The sequence below is a fragment of the Solanum tuberosum genome, unplaced genomic scaffold (assembly GCF_000226075.1).
Source record: "Solanum tuberosum cultivar DM 1-3 516 R44 unplaced genomic scaffold, SolTub_3.0 scf00297, whole genome shotgun sequence".
NCBI lineage: Eukaryota > Viridiplantae > Streptophyta > Magnoliopsida > Solanales > Solanaceae > Solanum > Solanum tuberosum.
In genome coordinates, this window is record NW_006239220.1 from 606,975 (window position 1) to 618,593 (window position 11,619).

Sequence of the window (11,619 nt, forward strand, 5' to 3'; positions counted from 1 at the left end):
TTTGGAGTGGGGTAAAGTAAGATTTTTTTAAAATTTTTTATGAAAGATAATTTTCAATTTTGAACTAATATTAATAGTTTATTATTGAATTTTTATCAAGATGTTTTATTCATGTGAATTGTCACGTGACAACGTTTTTAAATAAAAAAAGTGTATTACACACACTATTAAGGTGTGTTTCTCAAACTAATGAAATTCACGCTCTTAATAATTTAAATACGAAACTCAAAAAGAGATATAGTTTAGATATTTTTTGACATTTCACTCTAAAAAAACAAAAAGAAACACGACAGATAGTTTAACACCGAAAAGTAAATTGAAAAGGAGGAGAGGACATAGCATTCACACAAAGAATGTTGATGACATTTTTCAGTTGCTTACTTTACTAATATAGTGCACTTTTACCAGTATATAAAAAAAAAGACAACCAACTAATTTATCCATACCAAACTCTACATACACACATTAATTATCAAACACTACAATTTTTATTTATTTTGCCCCAATTTTCATAAGAACTCTCAATTTGTGTTCTAAATTTTCACAATGTCTACTAAAACAATTACCAAAATCTACCTTTTTCTTGTTTTTCTACATCTATTAACAGTACAATTGAGGAGCTGTAATATTTTTGAAGGAAGTTGGATTTTTGATGAATCTTATCCAATTTATGATTCTTTACAATGTCCATTTATAGACCAAGGTCTTAATTGCATCAAAAATGGAAGAAAAGATAATTTTTATCTCAAATATAGATGGCAGCCAACAGATTGTGACCTCCCCAGGTAACATAAATGGCTTTTTTCCTATTAAATTTCGGGTTCGTAGAGTCGAAGCTAGAATTTTGAGCTTACGAGTCTAAATTTTAGTAAAGATAGCTCATTGGGTTATTGGTAAATTACACTTATCTTAATTTTAATAGGTATTTTTCCACGTTTAATTGTGAAAGTAGATTTTTTTTTTGTTTTCAAAGAAAAAATGATATTTAAAAGTTGGAGTTGTGTTTGACAAAAAATTAAAATAAAGGGAACTAGAGTTGTTTTTTAAATTTCGTGAAAATATATATTTTTTGTTTATAGTTTGTGTAATTTCTGAAAATTCATGAAAAAAGTGAAAACATTTTTTTTCGGATTTTTTAAATTATAATTTGAGTCGAAGCTACTCTGTTTTGCTAATAAACAGAACGGCTGCTTCTGGTAGATTATTAGTAATTGTCAACTCCTCTTTTCCTCGTCTTAAATTATTTATCGTAATTTTTATTTTATTAGTTATTTTTTTATTTTATATTTAGTAGTAATGGTCTTGCAAATTAAAAATATCTTAATTATGACACATGAATAAAATAAATATTTAATAAAAAAATTATATTTTAAAATATAAATAAAATAAAATAATCAAAATTCCTTTTTAAATAATATTATCTAAAAGAAACGTGTAAATAAAAAACACTAATAATATTTTGAGACATAAAGAGTAAGGAAAAGGGAGGTATTACCCAACTGTTAATCTACATCTACTTCCACCTAATATTTTATTCATGATTTTAGAATAGATTATGCTTTGTCACATAAACACAAGTTAATGCCCCCTCCCTTATAATTTTCTAAGATAACTTATAAAGAAAAAACATTGCTATACTTTGTAGGAGTTTTTTAAGTTGATTAAGATTATATGTCACTAGAAAATATAGAAATATTTTTATTTTTTTGTTTTGTATAATATTGGACTAAGATGGGCTTAAGCAACATGGTCAATAATAATTCGTATAGCTGAAATAATAGTTGTTATTAAAAAGAAAGAATATTTTTGTGCTTGTTCATCTGTACCCGTAATAGAAAATTACACTGTGTATACATGATTAAACTTATTTTTATGTATATATATAATAGATATTGAACCTTTTTTGGCTTCATTTTTTGTTACTTTTTCATATATTGAACTCCTTTAGTCAAAATTATGACTTCATTACTGTTATTAAATACTTGTTAAAATGAATTTTTATGGATTATGGCATACATAGGTTCAATGGTGAAGATTTCTTGAAAAACTTCAAAGGCAAAAACTTCATGTTTGTGGGGGATTCCTTGAGCAATAACCAGTGGCAATCACTAGCATGCATGCTTCATGCTGCAGTTCCAAATTCTAATTACACATTTGACAGGACAAGAAACCGTTCCGTTCTCTCATTCCCGGTTAGTCCACTTAATCGTTGCCCCTCTATCATCTTCTGTTTGGTAAAGTTGAAAGCTATGTAATGATTTTGTTATTATGTTATGTCTGCTTTGCGTGTCTATATGTTATTTTTAACATTGCTTTGTTATGAGTTAATTGGGCCGAGAGTCTTTGGAAAACAACCTCTCTGCCTTCGCCTTCACGAGGTAGGGGTAAGGTCTGCGTACACCCTACCTTTCCCAGACTCCACCTAGTGTGTTGTTGTTGGTTAAAGTGCTCCACCGTTGGGACCAATCGAGGGCTGCCCCCTTCCCATCACTATCCTTTCTGTAATACAAATCTTGAGCCATCAAAACCTTTTTGACTTGATTGAACCTGGCGTGCTTACGTGACTAGCACTATTAAAGGCTGTGACTGACACTTCAAAAGGTGAAACTCTTGCTCGTAGTTTGGCAACCTATGTTCAATAGGGGCGCTTAGTTTTTTTATTAGAATAAGAGTCGTGAGGTTGGCAGGTTAAAACAAGTAGTACTAATTTACTAGATTAGTATGTGGGGATATGATCTGCCCCCAATTTCAACAATGCTAGCATGTTTACAGATCGATAACATATTAGTAAATGATCTTAGATCTTGCAGATAGGCTAACTGCTGGAATTCCTCCAAGGTTTAGACTGATTAATACTTGTTGTATTCTAACATGTCATTCATCTACAACTCAGTATAACGCGCGAACCTGTCTGTATTATGAATTTGTAACAAGAGCCCTTACTCCTTTGATGTAACTGACAAATCTAACTTGAAGCTGATTCTAATATGTGATAGATCCATCGATTTTAGAAATTTTCATATATAATTGTTGTGGTTAGTGCCAAGAGGTTAAACTACCATTGTTCTTCGAATACTTTGCCTATGATGAAAAATATATCTCCTTGCTCTGAAACTGCTTTTAACTTTCTGATATGTAATCTGCCCTTCTTTCTCATGCTCATTTTTGGCTTGTGAAGGAGTTTGAGTTCACAATCACATTCTTGAAAGATGGATTTCTCGTTGACCTAGTGATCGAGGAAGAAGGACGAGTTCTCAAGCTCGACTCACTCAGCAGAACTGAGCAGTGGAAAGGAGTTGATGTCTTAATCTTTAATAGCTACCATTGGTGGATACATACTGGACGCCTACAAACGTACACATCTTCTTCACTAACTTAATAGAAGCCAAACTCCGTTATTTCGTATTACAAGAAAAATTACATTGTCCTGTTTTTTTCCGCAGGTGGGACTATTTTCAAGTTGGTGACAAATTATACAAGGAGATGGACCATATGGAAGCATACAAGATTGCTTTAACTACTTGGGCTAATTGGGTTGATTCCAACATTGATCCTGTTGTGACTAAAGTGTTCTTCCAAGGAATTTCTGCTGTTCATTATTAGTAAGTTATCAGACAACTTCTCTTTTTCTCCCCTAAACATTTAGGGGTCGTTCGCACTGTAATCTCAACATAAACCTTAGATCAATAGTAAAGTTGTCTTCATCTGACCTATAGGTCACGAATTCTAGCCGTGATATGAGTCACTATTTGCTTCTGTCATGGTAGGTGGCCTACACATACTACATCCCCTTGGGTTTGATCCTCTAACAGACCTTCCGTGAACGCTTTATGATGCTTCGTGCACATGACTGTTATTTTTAATTCAAACATACTACTCTCTCCGTCCCAATTTATGTGATGTAGTTGATTGGGCACGGAGTTTAAAAGATTATGAGAAGATTTTGCAATGTTCCAAAAGTACCCTTAAAAAGAGTACACCTTTATATACTTTTTGTAAAATAGGTGGGACTCAACCTGAATAAAATGTTGATAGTGTCATTAAATATTTGTCAAATAAAGAAATATGTCATTCTTTTTTTAACAGACAAATTTGGAAAGTGTATCATATAAATTGAGACAAAGGGAGTAGTGCGTGAACCAAATGACACCTAAGTCTTGACGAATTGTACATCAATCACATTTTCTAGCAAAGTTTGTATATGATTTGTGTTGTAGAATTTTAGACCATTTTATTCACTTGGTTGTGTTACCTCTTTTTAGTGGCAAGGATTGGGATGAACCAATGGTGAAGGACTGCAGTGGACAAACAAAGCCAATAGGGGGATCAACTTATCCAGGTGAAAGATATGCAGGAGAGGCAGTGGTGAAGAGTGTCCTAAGTAACATGACAATGCCTGTCAATTTGCTTGATATTACACTGCTTACACAACTACGAAAAGACGGGCACCCCTCGAGAATCGCCAGTGGCGCGTCGATGGACTGCAGCCACTGGTGTGTAGCTGGTGTTCCAGATGCTTGGAATGAACTATTGTACACAACCTTGCTCCAGAAATAAGTTTTGAAGCTAGTGTATTGCATCTTGAATCTCAATCTCATAAAAATGAAAGCTGATGGCTAGGTGCCTTTTATCTTGCTGTTATTAGATTATCTCCGACCCCCTCTATTTTCTATATTTGAAGAGTAAAATAGAGAATACGGTCTCCACCCCATCACTATTTTATTCTCTATTTTCTATTTATAAAGAGATGAATAGTAGTCCTCTCTATTTTACTTTTTGATTATTTTAATAGTAATATTTTTATTATATAGAGTATTTACAGGGGCAACGTAATAATCTCAAAAGTTGAGTATTAATGTAAAATTTAAAATAAGTTTTATGATTATTTAATATTATTATGTAATTGTATTTCATCAATGATTTCACTTTTATTTGAATTGTCCATTAATATGTATAATATTTAATATTGTTTGTATTTATGTTATTTAGAAATTTAGAAAAGAATAAAATTTAATTTGACATGAACATTATATAGGGTAATTATTTCAAAAAAAAAGAAAAAAATGACATATATTATGAAATAAGAAAATAAAAATGAAATATAAGTAATAATATAATATTGAAGAGAGTGAAAAATATTTTTTTAAGAGTAAAATAGAGAATGGGTTGGAGATTCCCTTACAACTTCTTTTTCTTCTCTCCTTGAACTGAGGATCTAGCGAAAGGATTTATATTATGAAAGTAAAATTTTATGCCTTTACTGCTTCTTTTCCTTACTGCTTCTGTTTCTTCTCTCCTTGAATTGAGGATCTATCGAAAACAACCTTCATAATTTCATAAGATAGGAGTAAGTTCTACGTACACTTTACTCTGTCCAGATCCCAATATTGTGAAATTATACTGAATATATTATTATTGTAGTTTGATGGCTAAGTGGCTTTCCTGCATAAGAAAAATGTCTAACAAGTGTATTTTTTGAGTAGTGTAAGTGTTCAATACGAACTAGTCCAAGTTATAGCGTTAAAATAAAAGAAACACACAACTCACAAGTTTTAAGGGGCCGCTTATGTATTTTATAACCTATCATTTTTTTAGCGGTGCATAATGGGTGTGGCCAATGGTCTGGTGGCAGAGGCATCCTTCTATAAAGAAAGTAAATGTAACAAGAATATAAATAGCATATACACAATATGTAAGTCATACAAAAAGTGTGACTACAATTTAGGGATACATTATACATATATCAGTGTATATCTGATATAAAAATGTAAAATATAGCTACACTTTATATTATATTAATTTAGAAATACGGTATTATAAGGTGTAACTATAGAAGTATATTCAGTTACGTTGTATAGTTTTTCCTGTTTTCTTCCCCTTGTCATTCTCAAAAACTCCTCTTTTGGGTTTGTTAACTGCATTTAAATAGGACAAACTTTTAAAAATAGAAAAAAACTTAAAATATAATGAGGCAAAATAGCTAATGTTTGGCTAATTACATAATATAGTTATAATTTGAGTAGATATTCATGTCACAATTTGTATATCCCGTGTGACTATTAAATACTTATACAAATATGACTCTCAATATAATTAATGATTGACGTGGCAATTTCGAAATAAATTCCATGATTCACATATAAATCCTAAATCCACGAATCAAGAAAAAAATCCCTTGAATCACTCATTGTATTTATATTAATTGATTTTATTTTATTTTTTAAAATTTTTTTTACACGAAAATCAGATTAAATCGTATTTGTTTCGATTGATTTTCTGTTTGTATTTTTGTGTTTCAAAATTACACTAACCATAATCAGAAACCACTTTATTTAGGTTGTTGTGATAGACGTATGTATGGAATGGAAGGAAGAAAAATGTGAGGGGAGCCCTCTATTTCTCTTGTAGTGTAGTATATTTGTAGGAAGTGGAGGAGTTGAGGAAAACATAGGAGAGGTTATGAGGGAAGTTTTAGGATGAGTTTTGGTAGTTTGAAGTCTTATTTTTTGTTAATTTAAATTTAAATAATAATAATAATGACAATTATTATTATTATCAACCAACGAAACATAATAATACATATATAATACAAAAATATTAGCTAAATATTTTGAACTAAAATACATGAAAAGTTAAATACCTAATTTAAAAATATAATTAAAAAACAGTAGTTTATTATTAAAATCTCAATTAAAAGACAAACATATTTTATTTTATTTTTCATTAATTTTCTTTTCTTTTTGAGAAAAAAATTGAAACAAAACTTATCCTAAAATGTGACTCTATATTTGTAGTTTTCAAATCTTTTAAAATACACTTACTTAAATAAAATAAGAACAAAAGTATATAATTTAGACCCAAAATAAATATTTAAACACAAAAAGGTATAAAACTCAGATTTGATAAAAAAAAATTAGGTGTTCACATGTGCTGGACCGACAAATCTTGATTACTTCGATTTTGATCGATACTTTTAATTTCCTTGAAGGTTATGCCTACGATTTAATTGTCATTTTGGAGGAACTTCAAATTAATTGTTCCATGTACTTATGTCATTTCTTATCTGTCGTGACCGGTGTTGTTGCTTCTATTTTTCATCTTGATCTCTTCTACACACTTATCTTTGTTTCAGTTTTCCCGAGGTGAGATAAATTGATATCTCAATTTATTTGTCTAATTTTAATTAACTTGATAGAGAGCTTACAAGAAACTTTTGAATCTTTTGAAATTGGAAAAGTACGATTAGGAGGAAGAAAGTATATCTTGAAATTTGAAAAGAAGATATGATTGAGTGAATTTAAGAGAAAAATCAGATGAGAGAGAATGGTAATTTGTACAAAAGAAAAGAAAGACAAGAGAGATGATAGTTATAGTTGAATAAAATTTGAGGGAGTGGACCCGAACATTCATAGCCATCCGGATAAAACAGTAATTGTGTACCATATATAATTACTTGTAAGTTGTAACTATAATTGTGTTAAGTAATACAATAGTAAATGTTTGCTTTGTTACGTAATTTATCGGAGGTAGTCCATTATTTTAATGCAGAAGAGGGCACAACTACTCAAGAACCCGAGCCCAAGTTGAAGATTGGTAATTATATATGTATCCACTTTGTATGTTACTATAAATTTAAACTGTCAGAGGATCATCCAGTCCACCCTTATTCAACCCAGTCTGTGTGGACCTTGTAATATGATGAGTCGGGCCGCGCACCATTTTGGTAGGTCTTAAAATTATCAGTTCATCCTAACATGGATGGCAAGCTAAGTTGGACCGACCTGGCACTATTATTTCCTTAAAAGAATATTTTTATTTTTGAAAATCTTATAACATAATATGACTTGTTAACTAAGTTTCAAATTCATATTTATAGCACGCTGGATATTTTTTTGTTATGTGGAATATATTACCAAAAAGGAATGAAAATTATCACAAAAACACTCAATCAAAGATTTGTTCTAAGAGGGTGCTAAATCATTCCATAGAATATTTTGCCTTGAAAAAACTCCGCAAAAGAAGAGACAAATTTTAAACTAAACTACGATGTTCCTTCAGGGAAAACCTGCTTTCCCTGGGAGCAGAGAAAACTCTAGGAAAGGGGAACGCGTGTGTGAATAGATATTGAGATACATGAGTAATATTCATATAACAAATAATATTAAAGCCGAATTAACAATTATATTGTATGGATTGGAGCTAGATTTAGCATGATGATTGGTACCACTGAAAATCAACATAGACAAATCATCACCCTCTTGTGAATACTTTCTGCAGTATCTTTCTACATGATTGCAGGGATCTACTTTTGCGGTTGGGGAATGCCATACACCATAACTATAGGGAAATCAAGAAAGTAGCATATACTTTAAGTTAACTCCTTTTTTGTTTGGTCTCGAAAGTTTCCCCCTTGTTTGTCTCGGACAAACTAGATACACATAAAGAATGACTTCTTTTATTAAGCTAACGAAGTCTCCTTTTGAATCCGATAATTGTAATAGTATTCATATCAGATTATCCACATTTCAGCAATGTCACTTTTATATATTGATGCATATTAAGTAATATAAATACCTTGTTAACAAAAAAAAAATGGTTTCAAATCCACAAATAAATATTATTATATATAACATATTATCATCAAATATTCTTATAAAAGACTATTGTTTCAAATTCAGTCTCTTATGTTGTTTGTTGTTAGTGTTGAACATATTTTTTCAGGTTATTAGGAAGAATGAGTCTACTTCCCAAACATATCCTTCTAGATCTATATTTAAACGTTGTGTTATCAAGAATATATTTTTTGTAATAATTTGTAAGATACGAATAGACATATATAAATTATTATATGTTATATAACACTACAAATATTTATATCTTAGATATGTCTTTATTGATTATAGTTAAAAAAATAATTATTCATACAAACTATCAAAATATTCTAGAAATGGTAATATTAAAACAAAATGAGTATACCCATTATCATTGTTAATTGTATATATTTAATTACAAAAATACGTTTAAATCATAGTGATTGTCATGCTTTAAAAGACCGTCAAAGTTAAGACAATGTCTTTTTTAAATTTAATTATTTGATAATCTAATTAACTTGAGCTTGAAATGTCCAAGAGGGAGTTTTAGGCTAAAATCATCCCTAAAGTTGAACCCAAACTTAGAGGACATCCTTATGATATAATTATTAATAAAAAAACATCTTTTAACTATCCTAAACTTTGCAATAAACATCCTTCTTGAGGAGCAAACACATACACAATCTCTCAAACTTGTCCTATTTTTTTTTATTTTGGCACTCCATCTTAGCCTTGTTCCATTTTGACCCTTAAACTCCATTTTTATGTACCATTTAAATTCAAAATACTTTTTTTGTATGATTTTTTTAATTTATGTTATTCAACTGTCGTTTCTTATTTTAAAAGTCGACATGTGTCCGTTAATTTTCATAAGAAATTATAAAAAATTAACGAATAAATATAATTTCTTATTAATTATTTTATTGAGAGTTTTTTTTTGTATTTTCGCGTGAAAAATAACATCCAAAATTGTCTTGGTTTTCTTTCTTAAAAAATCATTGACAACCCGACGAAGTCTGTTGAGTTTTACTATTTTTTTAGTAATGTTATTAGCAATGAACAATAACATTTTTTTTTACTTGTATTGAAGATGGGTTCTTTTTATTCATATTGAGTTAAATTAAAAATTACAAAGTGAGTATTTGCGTTAAATTAAGATAGCCGGGATGATATGAAAAAATAAAATATGTGGTGTTATTTTTTAATTTAATTGAGTGTTTAAGAAAGAAAATCAAAACACTTTCATCGATTTATTTTCATGCAGAATATAGAAAAAATCTCAAAAAAATAATCATATTATCATTTCAAAAAAATTGATGTTCGTTCGTTAATTTTTAATTTTATTTTACAAAAATTAACTGACACACATTGATTTTTAAAATAATAAACAACAATTGAAGAACATAAATAAAAATAAAGAAATCATAAAAATTAGTATTTCGTGTTTAAATGGTACATAAAAAATGGAGACTTAGAGTTAAAATAGAACAAAGCCAAAATAGAGTGCCAAAATGAAAAATGAGGGTAAGTTTGAGAGGTTATATATGTGTTTGGCTCTAACAGAAGGATGTTTATTGCAATGTTTGGGATAGTTAAAGGATGTTTTTTGTTCATAATTATACCATAAGGATGTACTCCAAATTTGGGTTATACTTGAAGGATGATTTTAGCCCAAAGCTCAGAGAAGAGACACTTCAAAGAATTGAACATAGTCTCACAAAACCAATTTTAAAATATGATTGATTCAAATTGAAGTGAATCAGACAAATTACAAAGTAGAAAGTAACTGCAAATTTAATTACATTAAGAAAATTTAAATTATTACTAAGAATAAATATATAATTAGTTATAATTACATATATTACCACCATTGAATAATTTTGATGCCTTCTTTTTCAGGAGGCTTTAAGTCATTGTTTCGGTGATTTTAGGGTTGAGCCGCACCTACTTAGGTGCCTTGGCAGTGTCAGCTACTACTCAAGGTCCAAGGACATTCGGTTACTGATGTCATCAATTAACTAAAGTTACTAAATTAGAGTAAAAAAGATTAGTCATCTTATTCAATTTTGTACGTTGTCATTTTGAATAAAATAATATGACAAATATAAATACATTTCATACACAAAAAATGTCTAAATTTGCCTTCTTATAGTGAAAGTAATTTTAAATTACACCTCATACTATTTCCGTTTTTTCGGATTTTTTTTTTTTTTTGTTATTGAAATATAGTCTCGTATTAGTTCTTAATTCAGGTAAATCTTCAACATGAAATAAGGAGCCATTAGCTCGTCAAAATGCAAAAACATAATGAATTTTATAGATCAAAATATTTCAATACGAGATCTAGATTTAGCCATGTATTTTATTTTTGTTTAAAATTATCCTTCGTTCAATTTTTATTTTTATTTTTAAAGCTTTTGAAAAATATTGAAATCTTATTATGTAGTAATTAAAAAATGGTTATTGTTTGCATTATATGACAATTGTGCTATTGTGATACGGTGAGTTTTTACAATGTCAAACTTATAAGATACATAGTACCAGAAAAGTAGATAAATAAGAAAATCAAAGTAAATCTCAAATAGTAAATTAAAATTAACATAAATTTTAGTGGATTAAAATTGTGTTAGTACATATTGAGTAAAAATGAAGATCACTTTAAACAAATCAGCCCAAAGGTCCCAAACCCATTAAATTTCGAGCGAACTGAATAAACCATAAATATTTAAAAGGATAATTGTACAGAATGACAAACTTATAATCTAAAATAAATGGAGTAGCTACTGTTTGATTTAATTGCGCCTCGTAGCAAACGTTTGCCAGTCGCCTCTCTCCCTCCAAATTCTCGCTCGCCACTCTCCCTTTCTCGCTCGCTCCCTCTGTGCTCGCATCTCTCGCTTTATACAACAGAATTGTATAAATTGCGTTTCTGTTTGTATAAAGAGAGAGAAAATTGTATATACACATGCAAATACATATATATTTGTCCTATACACTTATAATTATACAATAAAAATATTCCCCTACC

The 11,619-nt window shown here is 29.5% G+C and overlaps 1 protein-coding gene across 1 annotated transcript; it reads left to right on the forward strand.

Moving 5' to 3' along the window:
• The first annotated feature begins 422 nt into the window (after positions 1-422).
• LOC102598428 (protein trichome birefringence-like 42) lies at positions 423-4,777 on the forward strand. Its single transcript, XM_006359413.2, has 5 exons — positions 423-785; positions 2,021-2,192; positions 3,179-3,354; positions 3,444-3,602; positions 4,263-4,777. The coding sequence occupies exons 1-5, from the start codon at positions 547-549 to the stop codon at positions 4,555-4,557; spliced, it is 1,041 nt and encodes a 346-aa protein (XP_006359475.1). The 5' UTR covers positions 423-546; the 3' UTR covers positions 4,558-4,777.
• Positions 4,778-11,619: the final 6,842 nt, after the last annotated feature.